The sequence below is a fragment of the Leishmania infantum genome, chromosome 36, assembly GCF_000002875.2.
Source record: "Leishmania infantum JPCM5 genome chromosome 36".
Classification (NCBI taxonomy): domain Eukaryota; phylum Euglenozoa; class Kinetoplastea; order Trypanosomatida; family Trypanosomatidae; genus Leishmania; species Leishmania infantum.
Window position 1 is genome coordinate 665,119 of NC_009420.2, and position 18,430 is coordinate 683,548.

The 18,430-nt window shown below is 63.3% G+C and overlaps 2 protein-coding genes across 2 annotated transcripts; both read right to left on the reverse strand.

The window, feature by feature from the left end:
- Positions 1 to 290: 290 nt before the first annotated feature.
- On the reverse strand, positions 291 to 13,394 carry LINJ_36_1800 (conserved hypothetical protein; the record flags this gene model as incomplete). The annotated part of the gene is made up of 1 exon (XM_001469725.1): positions 291 to 13,394. One exon carries the CDS (start codon positions 13,392 to 13,394, stop codon positions 291 to 293), a length of 13,104 nt encoding a protein of 4,367 aa, XP_001469762.1.
- Positions 13,395 to 15,516: 2,122 nt separating this feature from the next.
- On the reverse strand, positions 15,517 to 18,372 carry LINJ_36_1810 (conserved hypothetical protein; the record flags this gene model as incomplete). Its single annotated transcript, XM_001469726.1, has 1 exon — positions 15,517 to 18,372. One exon carries the CDS (start codon positions 18,370 to 18,372, stop codon positions 15,517 to 15,519), a length of 2,856 nt encoding a protein of 951 aa, XP_001469763.1.
- Positions 18,373 to 18,430: the final 58 nt, after the last annotated feature.

Sequence of the window (18,430 nt, forward strand, 5' to 3'; positions counted from 1 at the left end):
GGAGGTTTGTTGTCGCTTGGTGCTGCGCGGTGCCACCATGGCATACCAATCGCGGGTCTCTCAGCCGTTCACGCTTGCTTTGGGAGAGGGGATGCAGCTGTGCGTGCGCGCATTGCCGCGAGAAGTATCGCGTCAACGTCGCTGCACCGATCGCCGTCTTGGTTCTCTCTTTCCCCCACACGCCCTCATTCCCGGTCGCCTCCTCATGAGCACCGCCCAATCACGCGCTTTCGCCTGACAGCGATGGATGCGGAGCGGAGGGGGGAGGGGGGTCTGCATCGGCACACGTGTTACACCAGGACGGAGCGCAGCAGCAACAGTTGCCCAGACTCCGTGCCCGCCACCACCACCTGCGGGTTGGTTGGATGTGCCGAGACGCTGGACACGACGTCCTCGGCTCGCACCGGTACCGTCTTCAGCACCTCCAAGAAAAAGGAGTGCAGGTACAAAATGCACGATGTCTGATCGCCATCTTGCGGACCGCCGCCAGGCGCCGAAGCGCTGCTGCCGCCGCGCACGCTGGCAAGGGGCTGGCACGCGAGCAGAAGACACTGGCTCGCTGTCGTGGCCCATGTCGCCACTCGCCCTGGTGGCGAAAAAGTGCGCAGCGCAGCACCGTTCAGGCTGTACTGGTACACTTTCTCATCTTGGTGCGAAAGGAACACGATATTTGGCACGTAGCACGTCGTTTGCAGCAGCACGCGGTGGATGGGCGCACCGTACGGGTGTCGAATGACGCGGTCCAGCCCGCCGGTGCTCAGAGAGTGCAGCATTAGGGTGCCGTTGAGAGAGGCGGTGGCGACGACGTCCAGCGTGCTGCTCACGTCCACCGCGGACGGCATGCCCTCGTGGCCGTAGATCGTGAAGAGCATCGTCACCTCCAACCGCTGCCGCGCCGGTTGAAGCTGGCAGGACCACACAGCGAAGGTGGTGTCCTCGGCACCTGTCACGAGATAGCGGCTGTCCTCGCTGCCTGCAACAAAGACGACTCGCCCGCGGTGCGCACGCAGTCGCGCATCGCCACCCGCACCGGAGAGAGCGCGAATCACCACAGAGTTGTCAAAGAGGCCGCCAAGCACCAGGAACACTTCGCTGTCGTAGCACAGCAAGGCGGTGCTCGCCTCCGTGCAGGAGCCGTCCGCGTATGCCGAGTTGTTCGGAATGACACCGGCTGGAATGGGCGCAAGGCGCCGCTCGTACTCCTCGCTGACGTCGAAGCTGCCGCTATCCATGGCGGGTGGCGCGTGATGGTTCATGACGGGTGTCACCGCAACAGGGGTCGCCGGGTGGCCTGGCACTGCAGCCGCGGGAGCGTTCACATGACTAGAGGCGTGTGTAGCAGTCATCTCGGTCTGCGATGGGGCGGAGGCGGCGACGCCGTCCCTGGCAGACGCACGGCGCAACTGCGAGGCTGCGGCGGTCGACGCTGCAGGAGGAGTCGCCGCCGCAATCTGCAGGACCGACGGTTGGCGAATCGGGGTCAGGTGCATGCGCAGCGAGGCCGCGGCACCACTTCCGGCCACCACCAGCACTCTGTCCGTCGACAACACCGTCGTCCGCGCCACTCGTGCGCAGCCCCAGCGCAGTGTCATGACCTTCACTCGGATTGGGAGCTGCAGCGGATCGGCCCACTCCAACGGCAGTCGCGGCTGGTGTGGGCGACGGAAGAGCTGGACCGGAGTTTGGCCAATGTTATCAAGCGAGTCGACGAGGAGCTGCTGATCAATGGAGCCGGCCTCCCGGTTGCGGTCAAGCTCCTCGTAGGAGTGCCAGTTGAACACGTTCAGCGCGTCGATTGCGTCCTTGCCGCGCTGCTTGTACCCAAAGATGAGGTCGATCCACTTGTGCAGGTGGGCCGACACGTGCGCGCTCTCCAGCGCCTCGCGCATGCGGTAGACAAACGTGAACGGGTCGTTGTGCGCCCACGGCGGAAGCTGCAGGTCGTCCATCGAGGTGCGGTCCTGCCGCCGCCCAAAGTCGACGTGGTTCTCATTGATGCACAGCTCTGGCAAGTAGTAGAGCTCTGGAATCAGCTCCCGCACATCCTGGGTGCTCGTCATGACGGCCCTGAAGGTGGCCTGCATGGAGTGAAACATGCGGTCCGCGTGGTCGAAATGGCCGCCCTGCAGGAGAATCGCGAGTGTCGTGAAGGGTGGCAGCCGGACGAGGAAATAGAGCGTGATGGCGGGGGAGCTGTAGTGCGTGAAGTAGTGAGACGGGACGTCGCCAAGGCTGCGCATTTCCATGTAGCGTTGCCGCACCAGCTCACGGCGGTCGCGGTTGCCGCAGGCGCCCATCGGCATGGACAAGTCGCGGAACGTCTCCGGGTTGGTCAGGTCAAGCGTCTCACTCGTGTAGTCGGAGAGAATCCATGGAAACACGGGATACTGCGTCATGTCGTTCAACGTGCGCCCTGCCAACAGGTTCAGCACGAGGAGGTAGTCGAAGTTCGACAGAAGGCGGTTGCGCCACAGCGCCGTGGCCCGCAAGCGCAGCGGCTCTCGGCGCGGGTTCTCCTGCAGCACGTACGCGCTGTGCCAGCGGACGCCACCGGTGCCCTCGTGAAGCAGGGTTGGCAGCGCCGCGGTGGCCGCGCCGGCCGCGTCGCGCAGAAACGACGGCGCCGTAAGCATGTAGCTGCTTCGCTCGCCACATCGCACCGCCTGCAGCGCCGCGTTCATAGTGGCGGTGTCGGCAAAATTGACAAAGCAGCTGCGCCGGTCACGTGTCCAAATCTCGAGCGCGGTACGGCGCATGCGGAAGCGGCGGGCCGGCGCGATCTGCGTGATGTGGCTGAGATGGAAACTGAAGGGGCGCGGGCGTAGCACGTACGCCCTCGCCTCCTCAGCCACCACTTGGTTGTACGCCTTGTTGTCGTCGTCGATGAGCACAATCACCTCCGAGCCGCGCACGGTGAAGCTGCCGCTCCAGCAGTGCATCATGTACGGCACCTCGCACGGAACCGATAGGAGCGACGGGACAGCAGAGAAGTCGTCGACCTTAGAAGTCGGGGCTGGGCCGATGCCCTTCGACACCGGCGCAGCCTCCTCTCGCAGGAGTGGGCACTCGCTGAACGAGGCCGCCGCCGCGGTGGACACGTCCCCCCTGCCGTCGAGGCTGAAGTTCATCATGTCCTCCTCGAGCCCGGCGTCGTCGTCATCAATCGCTTGCAACAGCACACCTTCGCCTCCGCGGAGACGGAGGTACGAGGCGCGGCTCGTGTTGGCGCTCATGCTGCCGCCGAAAGCCAGACCCCCACCGCTCTCTCCCTCGTCTTCCAGGAGTGCGGGCATGGCTCTGAAGCTGGTCACGTTGACAGACGACAAGTCGTCGCAAACCGGTGAACTCGGAGCTGAGTACGAGGTCATCGCCCTCCCACAGTAGTTTGTACCGTCTCGGTCGTAGACCAGCTTGCGATGCACCAGAAACTGCTGCTCCTGCGATGAGAGCTTCACATACTTGAGGGTGTTGTGCAGACCGGCCGCGTCAGCACACCAGACGGTGCCACGTAGCGCAACAGTGAAGCGCGTCCACGCGTTGGCCCGCGCCGCGGCGGTGGCCCGCCGCGCGGCACAGGGCAAGAAGAGACTCGTGAAGGATGCAGTGGCGAAGCCGTCGGTGCGCGTGCTGCTATGCCCTTCAAGGCCCGCGGCGCCAGCGTCGCTGTCCGTCTCGCCAGCGGCGCCCGTCGTTTTTTGGGAGTTGAAGGCGGCCATGAGTGTTTGGATTTTGTCATGGACGAGCCTACGAGACATGCTGTTCTCCGCGAAGAGCTCCTGCAGCCGACGGAGCGACGCCCGCTGCTCTGACCAGAGCTTGGCGGCTAGAGCCTTGTCGGTCGATTGCTCCCGCTCGACAGCGAGGAGGCACCGCTCCGCAAAGGCGTTGTAGTCCACACGAGACGCCACCTCCGCGAAAGCCTCGACGGTGCGGCGTGGGTTGGCTCGGTGGTCGCAGAGCCACTGCAGTGTAGGCACGCCAGCTGTGAGCGTTTCGCCTGTGAGGTCAGCGAGGTAAGTCGAGTTGGACCGCGCACGGCTTGCGGTGCTGTTGCGGCCGCTGCTGCGGTCCCCACCAGAATCCTCGCGGTCACCACGTGTGAGCCAAGACGCCGCCGCCAGAAGAGAGGGCTGGCGAAAGACAGATGAGTGAGCGCCGCGTCTGCCTCTCGGAGAGGACGCAAACGCCGACAGCTGCTCGAAGGAGTACCGAAACATCACCACGAGCGATTTGAGGCGATCCACAAGGGCGGCGTTGGCGTTGAAGTGCGTTGAAGTGTTGCCGTACTCGGCAGCGTGGAGGCGCCGCAGGAGCAGGTTGTGCACACAGTAAATGAGCGTCATCGTAATCGCGATTGGGGAATGCTCGCGCGCGTCCTCGGCATTCACAGCGCGCTTGAGCAACAGAAAGCCGCTGCCGCGCTGTCCCCGATCTACGCGGTGCACAAACGCGTCCGTGAGCTCCACCACGCTGCTCAGGGCCGTGCCGGAGCGCAGTGTCATTTGGCAAAGCACTTTGAAGAGCCTGCCAAACAGGCGAAGCATACCGCCTCTAAGTACCACTGGAGTGGCGCCCCCGCCACCCGCGCCGAGCCCGACCCCACCTACCCCACCGGCCTTGGGGCTCGTGGGACTGCTGCTGACACCCGTGCCGGCGGACGCGCCAAGCACCACCGACCACAAGAGATCCCCTGGCCCGCCAGTCCCGGCGCTGCCCGACCCAACGACCGAGCCGGCACCACCAACAGAGAGGCTAGTGGTGTTGCCGTTGCTGCCGAGATGCAGCAAGGCACTGTGGCTGCACAACAGCTCCGCGCACTTGACGGCGAGCGGAAGGTGCAGCCATCGGTCGTCCGGGCTACGGAGAACAGCGCGCCTCACGTTGCCGTGGGGGTCGTCCACCTCCCCGGCATAGTACACGTCACTTTCCGCGACGCCGCCGGGCGGGTCATCTGCCGACCGCACCAGCGTCAGCTGCTCAAACTCCGAGTACCCGACACGAACAGGTAGGTGCGTGCCGAATTCCTCCCCACCCGACGCAGCCCCGGCTGGCGTGAACGGCGACACGGCGGGCTTCACAGGGGCCATTATTGCCTCCTTGCGCCTCGGAGCCAAACCGGCGTAGAAGAGAACAACCTCAACCACGCGAAGGAAATGGCACAGGTTCACAACCGCGGTGGCGCTGCCAAGCCCTAAGAACGCGCAGCCATTCGACGGCCGTGGGGCGCCCGGACCTTCGCGGTCGCCCGTGCCGCCTCGCCGCTCCCCACGCCACGGCGCCATCAGGCGGCTACGGTAGCGGTCAGCAACCCTACACAGTACCTGATGCAGGAGGCGATGCAGGCGTTGCTCCCGCAGGTACGCCACCACAAGCTCCAGCTCCGTCGCCCCGTACGTCTCGTGCAACAGCACCTGGTAGATGGTGTAGGAAAGAATCATGGAGGTGGTAGCAAAGGCGAGCCCAGACCCCTCTGTCTGCACTCGTTCCCTCGCGGCAGAGTCTGTAGGGATCGTCGGGGAGCTCACTGCACCTGGCACACTTGACTCCTGGCATGCGCGGGCTTCCTGAAGCGAGGAGGGCGCAGGCACGGGCGACGACGCGCACGAGGACGCGAAGAGGCCAACCACTGAGACATACCAACCGCGAACCGTAATCACGCGTCGCCACGCCTGGGCGTCGCTCTTGAGCAGCACCGCCATGTCCGTTAGCACGTATCCCTTGAGCTTCGTGTCGGTGCTGCGCTTCATCAGCATCAGCAGTGGCAGAAGCACCGCCGCAAACCGGATCGCGTGCGACTCATCCAGGGGCACGTACTGGGTAGGAAGGGCCAGCACGTCGAAGCGCTCCACTAAGCCGCAGCGCAGCGCCAGGTACACCGGCAGGTTCACTGGAAACCGCTGCAGCACATCCTTTAACCACGACAGCGACACCTCCTCGACGACGTGCACGACTGTGTCCTTGCTCGCCAACAGCACCGGGTTCATCAGCTCCTGCGTGCGCTTCGAGCGGAAAACCATGAAGAGAAGCTGCAGGAGCGCCTCAAGCCGCACTGCCTCGGAGGACGCGGAGGTGAGGTATGGCATCAGGTTTACAACGTAGTTCCTGCGCCCCAGTAGCTGGACCAGATACGGCGTGTTGCTCGTCACGAGAAGCTGACGCACGCGACGCAGGAGGCGCAACTGAACCGAAGCCTTGGGGCACATCAAGTGCAAATTCCCGACAAAGTACTGCAGAGCTTCCGCATCACCAAGGGTGACGGGAGCAACGGCGAGTGCCTCGAAGTAGGCCATCCACTGGTTCTCCAGGTCCTGCAGCGAGCACGAAGGCGGCGGTGGCGGTGGCGTTGAAGAAGGCAAGAAGGGGGAGGTCGTGGCGGACGAGGACGCCCTTGAGACATCGCCAGCAACGGCCGAGAGGGGGCGTGAGGTGGACGAGGTGGGTGAGAGTAACGGGTGCGTCACGACATCCTGTGTTTGGGGCAGCACCAGGGTGTCTTCCTGCGCCAACTCTTCCTCACTCGCCTCCTCTGCCGTCACGCGCAGCAGCTCCGCCGCGACAAACATGGATGTGCCTAGGGTGCGCAGGCAGGGCAACGCGTCAGGGTGTGCACTCAGAAAAAAGCGCTGCACTTTCACCCAGGTCAACTGCACCGCGCGCGGGGCAGCCCGGATCACGTCGGCAGAGAGAAACAAGTTTGTCAAGGCGTCCTCGAAGAGTCGCGGGAACGGGGCGAGAGCCTCGAGTAGCTGCACGAAAGCGGCCGGCACCACCACCTGCAACGAGGGGCCTAGTAGCTGCAATACCTGGCCAAGGAAAACGAAAAAACGTGCCTCGGCCATTTCGGTGCGAATCGCCTCTGCAGAAGCCAGCGGCGGCACCAAGTCCAGCACTCGCAGCACGGAGGCATTGATCGTGTCGCTTGCTCTGCTAGCACTGACGGCGGCCGCGCCGAGCGACGAGAAGGGTGGTAGGCCTGGCTCTCTGTGGGCAAGGCTGCCAATCGGCGCCGCAGCAGCCAAGCTGCGAGAGGAAATGGGTAGATTTGGATTCACCAGCAAGACGCAGAGTGGCATCAGCACGCTTGGTAGCGCCCCCAGCGCCCCCATCGAGTCTATTAGACGCTGCGTACTGCATACGAGGGACCCTTCCAGAGTCAACAAGCGGCTTTCACGGCCCGTGCGGCCACGCAACACGGCAGATAGATTGTAGAGATGACCCCGGTCACTCAGCCGCGTGTCGACGCAGACGACGGCCCGGCCAGCCAGCCACTGCTCGGCGCCGTCCGCGTCGGCGGCGCTCTCCGACGCGGATGAGCCGGGACGACGCCCCGGTGCGAATGAGCCGGGGCGCAGCGGCGGAAGTGTGGCAGTTGACGACGACAACATCCACGCCGCGGTGTCCGCCACACCCACTGTGGTCTGCAAAACCTCGCGTTCGCGCTCAGGCAGCACGTAGGGAAAGAAATACGCTGTGGACACCTGGCCGTAAAAAGCGTGCGCCACACTGAGCCTGTCCACCTCGTGGCCGAGGCAGCCCACGTAGAGGTACCCGCGCGACATGAGGGGGTAGGTCACCTGCGGAATCACTGCCGCCTCGGCACCGTTCACAAACAGCGTGAGCTGGCCGCCGGCTGTTGCCGTCAAGAAAGCCGCCGCTCGATGAGACACGCACAGATGTGTCCACTCTCGCGGCAGCAGCGACGCCGCCAGGTACACGCGAAGCTCCTGCTGCTGCAGATTACGATACTGCACAAAGAGGCGCCCCGTGCGTCGCTCCACCATGAAAGCCAGCAGCGTCGCGCGATCGGCGGTACGGAGGGAGAAGATGCAGGCACAGTCGTCGTATTGGCGCAGCGTCGTGTCTCCGCCGGCAGCCTGCCCTGCCGCATTCCGCGAGGTCACATCGCCCTCCCACCGCACGTTGAGGGATGCCGAATAGCCCTCAAGAGGGAAGTCCGGCAGCGCAGCACAGAACCCAGCAGGGCCGCGCCCGCGGTGGAGGCTCACGAAGTGTTGTGGGTCGCGGCGGGCCGCGTGCAAAAGTGTCATATTAAGAGGCGGCTGGACAGCCTCGCTCAACACCTGCAAAACCAGCGGCACGAGCGCTCTGCGGTCGCGCTGGTGCCTTGAGTGAATCACCAGCAGCAGCAGCTGCTTCAGCTGCCGCGCGTCGACGTGACAGTGGGTAAGCACAGCAAGAAGGCGAACGAGCACGACGTCGAGCCGTGGAAGCGCGGCCTCCGTTTCGGCAGAGGAGGAAAACCGCAGTGTTGCAAGCTTTGGCAGAAGTGCAACGACCGGTAGCAGCTGCGCCAGCACATCGTGCACGGCTGAGCTGGCGGCCAGGTAGAGACTGACGTAGCAGCTCTCTACCGTGCGGGTGAGGGAGACCAGCAACTTGCGCAGCGCCGCCTGCTGATCATCCGTCAACGACCCCAGACGAGTGAAGCAGCGCAGCACGGCAGCCAAAAGCATCGTATTCTGCAGAGACCACGCCCATGACGCATCATGGCTGCAGCCGCGGCGCCGCGGCGCCGCGTCCTGTGACCCGCTTTCACCGTCTTCATCGAAGAAGGCATCCACGGCGTCCACCGATTCGTAAATGAGGTACGAGCACACCCGCACCATTCCACACGCGTCGCCTTCGCTCATCGAGCGGGAAAATGGGAGCGCCCCGCTGCCACCTGTCGTGCCCCACGCGTTAACGATGCACCTCACCAGCGCCTCTTCGTCGACGGTGGCGCGGTACAGAACCTCACGCTGCGATGGGTTTGCCAGCGTCATGCCGACGAGCGCGATGACAATCAACCGCACCATCTCGCGTCCGGCACGACAGGTGGCGACAGCGTCTGCTGATGCCTCCGTAGCCTCCGCTGGCGAGGTGTCTGGCGCGCTGGGCGCGTCGGATGCCGCGATAAGAAAGGGAACTGGAAAAGGAGGCGAAAGCGCCACCTCCGCTACATCGGCTGTGTTCAGCGGAGGCGGTCGCGATGATGTGCCAGGGTTATCCACCGCTTTCCACAACTGGGCGAGTTCATGCAGCAGAAATTCGTATATGTGCTGCCCATCGTCTTTGCTCGCCTCGAACAGGGCCCTCTGCAACGTGCGAAGCGGCAGTAACTCGCCGGAGTGCTCCCCGGCGTCAGAGAATCGCTGTCCGCTCAGTTTTCTAAACGCAGTCCCCAGTGCTCCTAGCACAGCACGCAGAACGGCCTGGCGCCCCCCTTTATCGGCGTTCGTCGTGGAAACGGCGCGCGTCCCAGATGTGATGGCGTCCGGCATCTCAACGCCACTGCCCCCCACTGCAGAGCCGTTCGCGCATTCGCATAGCGTTCGCCAGACACCCTCGCAGAGCTTCCGGCAGTGCCGCGGCACTGCGTGCATATCGGCTGCAGCGCTGTCGCTGCCGACTTTCCCGGTGGACGACACCATCGACGATGACAGCTCTCTCATGTCCACATTGGTGTCCACGGCCATGCCCGAGCCGACAAGCGGTTGACACAAGAGGGTCTCCAGCAGCCGCTGCCCATCCGAGCGCAGCGAAGGATGCCACAGCAGCGGCAGCAGCAGCGACTCTACGCAGTTCGTTGAGATGTGAACAGAAGCTGTCGAGTTCTTGACGAGACTTCGTGCCGCCTGCATCGCCCAGGCACAAGAGACCGTGTTGGCGGGCTGGCCTGCAGCGCCCGCATCAGCCGCGACCGCGGCAGCGCGTAGAAGATACTCGGCGCCTCCAGCCCGAACAAGCGCCTCACACACCGCTGCCGCCGCGGCAGGTGTCGTCTTCGCGTCCGCCGCGCTTGGTGCGTCGATCTCGATGCCTGCGCGGAGCTCCTCTCTCACATGGATGGGAGCAAAGGCAGCCGCGCCAGGCGCCGCTGTTGCAGCACTTAAGAGTGCGAGAAGGCAGTTGCACCAGCGGCGACGCCGACAGCGCACAGCCGCGCAGCAGGGAGGTGAAACTGACACCGAGGATACCCGCAAGACCGTCATCAACGCCTCCGCCGTTTCCTGTGCCAGCTGCTGCTCATCAGCGGAGAGCGCCGCGTTGCTGCTACTACGGCTGCAAGCGCTACGGCATGAAACATTCGGATCCGCAGAAGCGCCGCCTCCCTCCTGCGCACCGGCGGGCTGTGCGATCTGTTCACCGTCGCTCGAGCCCGCGTCACACGGACGCAGCTGCAGGAAGTGCGAGAGAAGGTACAGGACAAGGTAGGAGCGTTGCCGAGTCGTGGTCGGCTTGTCTGCCGCCTCTTCATCGCAGCTGCGCCCCCGAGGAGAGTCGGCGGCGTTGACGGCGGCCGTCGACTCGGCCAAGGCGAAGGCAGATGCAAAGTGCTCGTCGTGGAGCAAAATGCGGAAGAGGCCGTGGCGCACCAAAAACAGAACGAACGGATCATAGTCGCTGCTGCCGGTGCCTGTGATAGCGGCAAGACTGCTGTGGCCAGGAAGCGTGGTTGCAGCGCTTTGCTGCAGGTTGGCGGGCGTGATGGTCGACGGTGATAATGTTGGGGAGACGGGCGGATGCGTGGGCGGTGGCTGCGCTACCAGCCGCGGCGTGTCCGTCGCCGTGGAGGCAGGGTTGTCGATGGACAGGCGCAGTACGGCCGACGACACGGACGACTGAAGCAGCGGAAGCGCGAGATGGTGCTGCTGCGGCGGCACTGGCGCCTGAGGTGGCGTTAAAGGTGGTGGGGGCGGCGGTAGGGGCTGGCCGCGGCGTCGTTCTTGCTCGCCAAGGCACCACAGCGTGTGCTTGAGAAGAAGGTTGTAGATGCAGGACGCCAAGGGAAACGTCAAGGAGCCCGTGGCGTTCATGTCACCGCTGGGTGGGAGCGCATCAGTGGCTTCTGAGTCGACGGAGTGCTGCTCTGGACACGGTGGGAGCGTGATGGAGAGCTCCATGGCGGCGGCGGCGGCGGCAGGAGCGGCGTCCTCGGTCGACGTGTCGTACGCGGTTAAGAACGTCTTTAAGAGGGTGAGCTCCAGTTGGTCGAGGGTGTCAAGCGCACGACTTTCGCGCGCCGACGCGGTGATGGCGCCATTGCTGCCTAGTAGCATGCCTCGCGGCGGTGGTGCAATAAATGCCAAGGGAGTCGAGCGTACAACACGACATGCAGCTAGCAAGCCAAGGTAGGCATGCAGAAACTCATCCACATAAGGATCGCTCGAGAGCAGCGTCAAGGAAAACTGCAACGGGCACCCGAGCGCGTGGTTAAGGAGGACTGAGATGTCCTCCGCAGCCGTCCCCTGCGCCGCGACGGTCTCGACACCACGCACCCAGTCCGCCCACGCATCTGAGTCTCGCCGGCCGGCGGCGTCCAAGACCCTCGCCGCCATCGCTCCCTGCCGTGAGGGCTCCATGAAACGAGAGCCCACCACCTGTAGCACCGTCACAAGTGCGTCGAAGAAGAAGGAGTGGTCCATGATGTCCAAAACGATCATCGCATTCTGCTGCAAAAGCGTCGTCAGCAGCACGAGGCCGCACGAAAGCTGCCCAAGTAGACGCAGCTGCCGCGTCAGACGCCCCGATTGCTCTGAAGGAACCGAAGCTCTGCTGCTGCAGCGGCTACGCGCAGGTGACGGTGGCTGCGACGTGGAGGCAAGCGAGCTCCTTCTTGGGAAGCTGAAGTCCGCGGCCGCGTCGAGATGCGGCTGCGCGCCGCAGCTTCGAAGGCTCGCGGACTGCGATGCCTCTGTCTTCTCCGCCACAGCGCGTAGAGCCGGCGGGTTCCGGTCACCAGCGATGAAGCGAACGAGGAGGAGGCTAAGGGCGCTCTGCAGCGGGCCAGCCGCTTTTGTCACCTGCACCAAGTGCGGTGAGGCACCAGCAGCAAACATGTAGCGCAGCAGGCGCGAAGTCAGTACTAAGATGAGGCCGAGATCGGAGTCCTCCTCAACTGCCAGCCCCTCGACCATCACCGTATGCGCTTCACTGTTCGCCTGCGCATGTTCGACGACACCCTTTGACGCGAACAGAAGAAGAGCAGTCAAGGAGCCTGCGACGTTGCTGGAAGATGCGAGGAGAGGCGAGGAACCCTCGCTTGGGGACTTGTCTCCCCCACTGCCACCGCTCGCGTCGCTCGCCGACAGCGACAGCATTGCGAGCGGAACACAAGAGGGCGCGGGGCCGGTCTGACGGAGGAGGGCCGCATTGCTTAGGCCGGTGCATCGGTGCATCTCCTCCGCCTCCGCCTCTGCAGTGCCCGCGGTTGCTCCCTTGGCGGTTGCCACCGTCGCAGCATATGCGTTAAACCGAGCTGTGGAAGAGGTGAGGAAAAGCTCCTCGATGGCCAGGGAAGGAGTCGAGATGTCGTGTACCACGTGTAACCAGTAAAGGAAAAGAGAGAGGAGGCGACAGGCTTGTATCTCCACCACCTCCACAGACACAGGGTGCGGCGTGCTCGTGCCGTCTCGCCTGTCACCGCCTCCGATCGCATCCTCGCTTTCTCGCGGTATCGACTCCGCCGCCGACGCGGATGCCGCAGGAACCCTGCCTAGCAGAAGCGAGAACTCCTCCGTCCCACATGAGCGTGTGAGGCGGCGGAGAAACTGCAGTGTCGTAGCAACACAAGCGGTGACTTCGCCACCGAGAAGGTCAAGGTGGCTGCGCATCGCTGCCGTCTGCAACTCTGTCGCGCAGGTTATGGCGACGAGAACGTGGCTGAGCTGTTGCAGGGCCTTTACGAGTCGATCCGAGGCGGTGGTGGCACTCTCGCTGCGAGCAGCGGCCTCTGAGGAGAGGGTCACGGACAGCGATGCCAGGCACGCTTGCCAATGACGGAGCTGCACCAGCACCAGCAGAAATGGCAGCAGGGCTTCCTTGGCCTCTTCCAGGGTGACAAACGGCCTCTGGCAAGGGAAAGGAGGAGGAAGAGTGAAGGTTGTGCTTGCCTGCTCGCCACGCGCGGCTTCAGGCGCTGCAGGCGCCAACTGCGGTGCCAGCTCCAGCACTCGCCGTGTCATTATGGCTGTTCGACGGGAGAGCAAAGGCGCGAGCGCCTCGTACATGGTTAGCTCCAGTTTCGTGTGCGCCAGCCCAGTTTCCGTTGGTGACGGCCGCTCTCCTCCTGTCGCGAGAGAAACGGAGGTGCCCGTGGCTCGTGTGTCTAAAGACGAAGATGTCTGGCAAACAGCAAAGGCGGTGGCGGGTGCAGTGGACATGCTCTCTACCGCCGGCATCTGGTCCGCCAGCACACGGCCAAGTGGCGTGCGGGTCATGAAATCAGAGTAGGCGCGTCGGCGGTCGCGCAGCACCCGCTGAGCTTGCTCTTCCTCTCTGAGACGTGCATTGCGTCCCGCTTTGGAGTCCGTAATAGCTGGATCGCTGCGAGCGACGAGCCCGTCCGCCTTGCCGCTTTTTCCTTTGAGCGCATTCACCAAGTAGTGATACATGCGTACTCGCTGATCGACGATGAGCTCGCTTGTACCTCCAAATGTACCTCTCACGCGTGGGGGGGATGATGAGGAGCTGCTTCCTTCCCCTTGCGGTCGGCTCTACTGCCGCCAGATGCTGAAGATTGCCGTGCGGGGACACCTACGACGGTGTGCACAAGCAAAGAGAGAGAGAGCAAGAAGTGTAGAAGGGGGCGGGTGACAAGTAGGACATGCCCAACTGCACGTATCTGTGTGTGTGAGTGTGTGCGTCTGTGTGAATAAGCCTTTCTGTGCTTGTGGAGCGGGGCGCTTCAAAGAAGAACAAGTCGATGAAAGCACCTGTTTACGCAAGGGCTCTTTGTCGATTGAGCCTGTGCCTCGCCTTTGAAACGAGCGAAGCAGGTAGGAAGCACCAGTCTCGTCACCCTGCGTTCTTCCTGGGAGGATGGTGGGCTGCCCTGGGTGCTGGGGTGGGAACGGGTGTGGAGAAGCGGAGGTGTCGCTAGATGGTCTCGTAGTACTCGCGCGTCGGCCGTGCCTTCTATATGTATAGAGTCCTCGCACCGCGCCTCCACAGGTCAACGCAGAAAAAAGAAGAGTGAAACAGTAAGAGAGAAGTGGGTGAGAGGCTGGGGACAAGACGTGGAGCCTCCTCTGCCAGCGTGAACAATCGCGAGACGGAGCGTGAAGCGAAAACAAAAAGGTAGGAAGAAAAAAAGAAAACACAAAAAGAAAACGTGGAGCGGTGTGACGGTGCGGGAGTGAGTGCGGCAGGAAGGAGGTCGACTGCACTTCGCCGCTGCCAGTGATGGGAGAGAGAGAGAGAACACAAAGGGGTGTGGCTTCGGGAGAGGGCCCACGAGGGAAGGGATTAAAGTAGGAAAGTCCAAGGCAGCAACGAGCGGGGCACTTCTGTGAGGAGGGAGGAGGAGGAGGAAGAGGAGTTCGCTTTGATGTCGCGCGCGGGCACAAAGCCACACGCACGCCCACTCAGGTAGAGAGAGAGAGAGCCACTGGCACACCCACGGAGTATCTGTTCGCGTGTGCGAGGAGGGTGGCAGAGAGACGAGAGAGAAGCAACAAGAAATAGAGAGGGGAGCAACAGCGATACATCAGTCGGAGAGAGACCGAGATGAGGGGCAAGAATTCGAAAAACAGGAACGATGTTTCCGTTTGTGAGGCGGCTGCACGTTTGCAGCTATGTGAGTGCAAGCGCGCCTTTCGCCACCAGTGTCGCCCCAAGCACGCGTCGCGGGTTCTCCAAGACGGAGAGGCGGCCTTCTTTTTGGGGAGGAGAGGGAGGAGTTCTTTGCTGGTGTCGTCGTGTATGCCTGTCGTTGTGTTCGAGCCCCCCACCCGAGTGAAAGGCAAGACGAACTCCGTGAAATAGCAAGCACACCAAAGCACAACGATGCGAAGGAAAGAGGAAAAGAAGTGCACCTGCCAAGCCTGATGCGTACGAGAGAAACGGAGGAACGGCACTGCGCGACTTCAAAGGCGAGGCTGTGACCCCTGCAAGGGCCAGAGGCTGTGAGGCACACCCGAGGAATAAAGAGAGAGAACCAGAGAGAGATGGAAAGACGAGTGCAAAGAGAAAGAGGAAGTGTGAGACGAAGAAAACGACGCCAAGCGGGGGGATGCGGGCGAAGAGGCAGCGAAAGCATGCGATGTGATGCGGAAGACAGGGGTAGCAAAGAGACGTGACGGCAAGGGAGGCTTCCCGCGCTTCCCCACCCCTTTGAAAAAAGAGGCCATGCGCCGTTCTCGCGCGTGAACTCCGGGACATGCTGCCCCACTGCCTCTTTGGCACAAGCGCGACGGGGAAGAGAGAGCGAGATACCCGCGCCTCTGCGTGAAAGTCTCCTTGGCTGGGCTGCAGAAGCGACCTCCGCGCACGCATGGGTAGAGGGAGGGTAACATGAATACGCGAAACCGCCAACAGCGGCAGACAGACATGACCATAAAGCACCTGAGAAGATGGCCGCGGCTCACACAAAGCTCACCGGCGCACCGCACACGCACGCGCGCACGCAGGCACATGGAGAACGTAATGGTCGCAAAGACCGTTTGAATGCCACCGTAACCCCCTCCCCCTTCTCCTTCCCCTAGCTTTCACAGCTGCGGGCGCGGACGCGCTCGTTCAGATAATGTCCGTGCCGTCTTGAGTGCTGGGACGTGCTCGAGCTGTCGGTGCTGCGTAGTCCTGCAACGGCGACTGATGACAGACGGTCGTGGCAGGCGGGGCCGACGCGTACGTCACGCGCTCCGTGGGAGGGCTCGGAAACCCTGGAGGGGCCCTCGGCGCGTGGGTTGGCAACGCAGCGAATTGATCGGTAGCGCCGGCAGATGCTACCGGTGCGCTCGCCGCGGGCTGCGCTGCCCCTGCTGGTGCTGCGAAAGACTGCGGAGGGGCGTGGTACGAATCGGCACTGTCACCTGCGGCCGTATTTGCGGGCTGCGGCGCTGACGCTGGTGGCGGAGGTGCTACACCCACCTCCGTCGCAGAGCGTTGTAGAGCGTTTTGCGTGGAAGATTCCGCTTCCGACATTGCCGTCTTTACTGGAGCCGCCGGAACCGCGTGCACATCCACACTCATCTCGGCCGCGAGCTCTGCAACGCGTTCACGCAACAAATGCATCAAGTCTTGCTGCGTCTCCTCATGCTCCACGTAGAAGGCAATCATGCGCTCCATCCCCGCAGCACGCCCTTTCATCTCCGAAACGAGCTGAATGCGCTCTGCCTCGCTCTTCTTCGCCGCACCGGAGACGGGCTGCGTCACCAACGCAAACATGGCCGTCGTGAGGTGCTCGCTGCACTTGAGCAGGTCCATCTCAACCTCCTTCTTCGACTCCCGCGAGGACTGCTCCAGCTCCAGCCTCCGGTTGCGCAGCGCCGCTAAGCTGATGTGTTTCTCCACCACGGTGATGTTCGCATCGACGTGGGACAGCGTCACCTGCAGGTGCTGGAGGTGGGCCAGCTGACACAGGAACGCCTTTGAGTCTCGCAGCGTGTCGCTCGAGTCCATCTGCCGCATCAGCCTCATCAGTTGCCGGATGAGGTCGAGGCTGTGGTGCACCGCCTCCTCCGCAAACACCGAGAAGACAGAGAACTCTAGGGTCGGGTACAGCCAGTCGAGCAGCTTGAGCGCATGCACGACACCAGGAATGTAAAACATTCGCGTCTGGGCGGCGTCTCCGGTGGACGCTGCTGGCTCGGCGGTGTACGCATCGGTGCCACAGCGGAGGTAGACGCTGGCGATCTCGCGCGTCGGGGTGCAGCGCGACACCGTTTGTCGCAGGTACACGCTCGTGCGGAAGACGAGACGCTCCTGAGTGTCCTGGATCATACGCACCCACAGGTCCGACACGACTTGCGAGTCCTGGACGCCAGTGTTGTGGAGCAGGCTCACACGCTGAATGCTCTCGACTGTGCGGGACAGCTCGCCGACGTCGTCGACGCACAGCAGCCGAGAGCGAAACATGTAGTACACCTCCTCGGCAATGCTGGGCACAAGCCTCGGGAGAAGGTGGGAGACGATGTCGTCCCTCAGCCACAGCCGCGCGAGCACATCCGACTCCGCAGCCAGGGAGCGCTGAAGCAGTCCACAGATGTGCTCGGCCAACTGCGGAAGTGTGTGCGCCTCCGCGACGCCGGAGAGCTGATGCCGAGCAGCGCCGGTGTCAGCCGGCGATTTCGCCCCCACAGCGGCAGCCGCAGCCGCGACGCTGCCGACAATTTTCGCGTCGGCCTGCGAGTTCCGCTGCGCGTCAAGGTAATACCATAGTGTGAGCCAGTAGCGCAGCAGCGGCACCACCACGCCAACGCGCGCTTCGCAGTAGGAGTTCATCACCTCCCGCATCCCAGGATCCGCCTCCAGTCGGCCGCCAGCGGTCAGCATCTCCTCCCCAAAAGCCTCCGCCCCGGAGTAGCCGAAGCCGCCCTGCCGCAGCTCGGCCATGCGCCGCAGTGACGTGAAGCTGTCTCCAGACTTCACAAATACGTCGTTCACGGCAGCGAGGAACTCTTCGAAAGAACCAGCCACGTCATGCGGGCGCAGCTGCAGCGGCGGCGCTGCTGTCGCGGGCATCGAAACCGTCGACGGCGACGTGGAGGCTCTGGTGAGAGGGCTGTCGCTGGGGATCGCGCTGTCCTCCTGCAGCACCTGCGTGGCAGCTCGAAAGGCGGGAGAGGCCAGCGTTTCGGCCTCCATGGTGCGAAACGACGTCCGCACCGCGTCCTTCAACGTCGCGCTGACCGTCTGCTGTGCCACGGCGAGCTTCATAGCGTACGGCTTGGCAGATTTGTACTGCGTGTTGGTGCAGAGGAACTCCATCTCCTTGGCGATGTCCTGCAGCAGTGTAGAGAAGCGCGCCGAGCCGGCTTTCAGAAAGGGGTTTCCTGCCTCCCTGCATAGGTCGTCGATGTGCGTGAAGTGCGCCAAGTTCTGCTCCAAGGCATCGCGGACAAGCTCCAGCTTCGCCTTGCGCACCATCATGGCAGAGGCGTTGTGGCTGAGATGATCGCTCTGCTTCTGCACCGACTCCGTCACGCGCTGCATCGCAGACACGCTGCTCCGCACCCGCTCCAGCACCTGATAGCAATTTCCCGCCTGCGTGGCGCCGCGCTGCACCCGCGCCTGCCACGTTAGCAAGTCGGGCACATGCTCCTCCACCACTCGCAGAGCAGAACGATGAAGTCGCTCATCCTGCTGTTGCTCGCTGAGCTGTGCCGAGTCGCCAGCGAAGTGCGACGCCGCGGTGCCTGCCGGATCGGCATAGGACGAACCTGTCGCCCCGGCGCCAGCAAGCGCAGGCGACCCTGGTGCACGCGTGAGAGCAGCAGCAATCGAGGCGCCGTCCCCCTCACCCGCCGTGAAGTGAGCCGGCACCGGAAGCGGATAGCGGAAGCGGTGGTGCAGTGGCACCAGCAGCAGCTCCAGCTGGCGCATAAGCGATGTCTCCTCGCCTGCGTCGCATGTGGTCGGCTTGGCCGCCATGAGAGTAAGAGCGCGTGTGACGACGGCTCTGTTTTCCTTTCTAGTGCCGTTTTCGGTC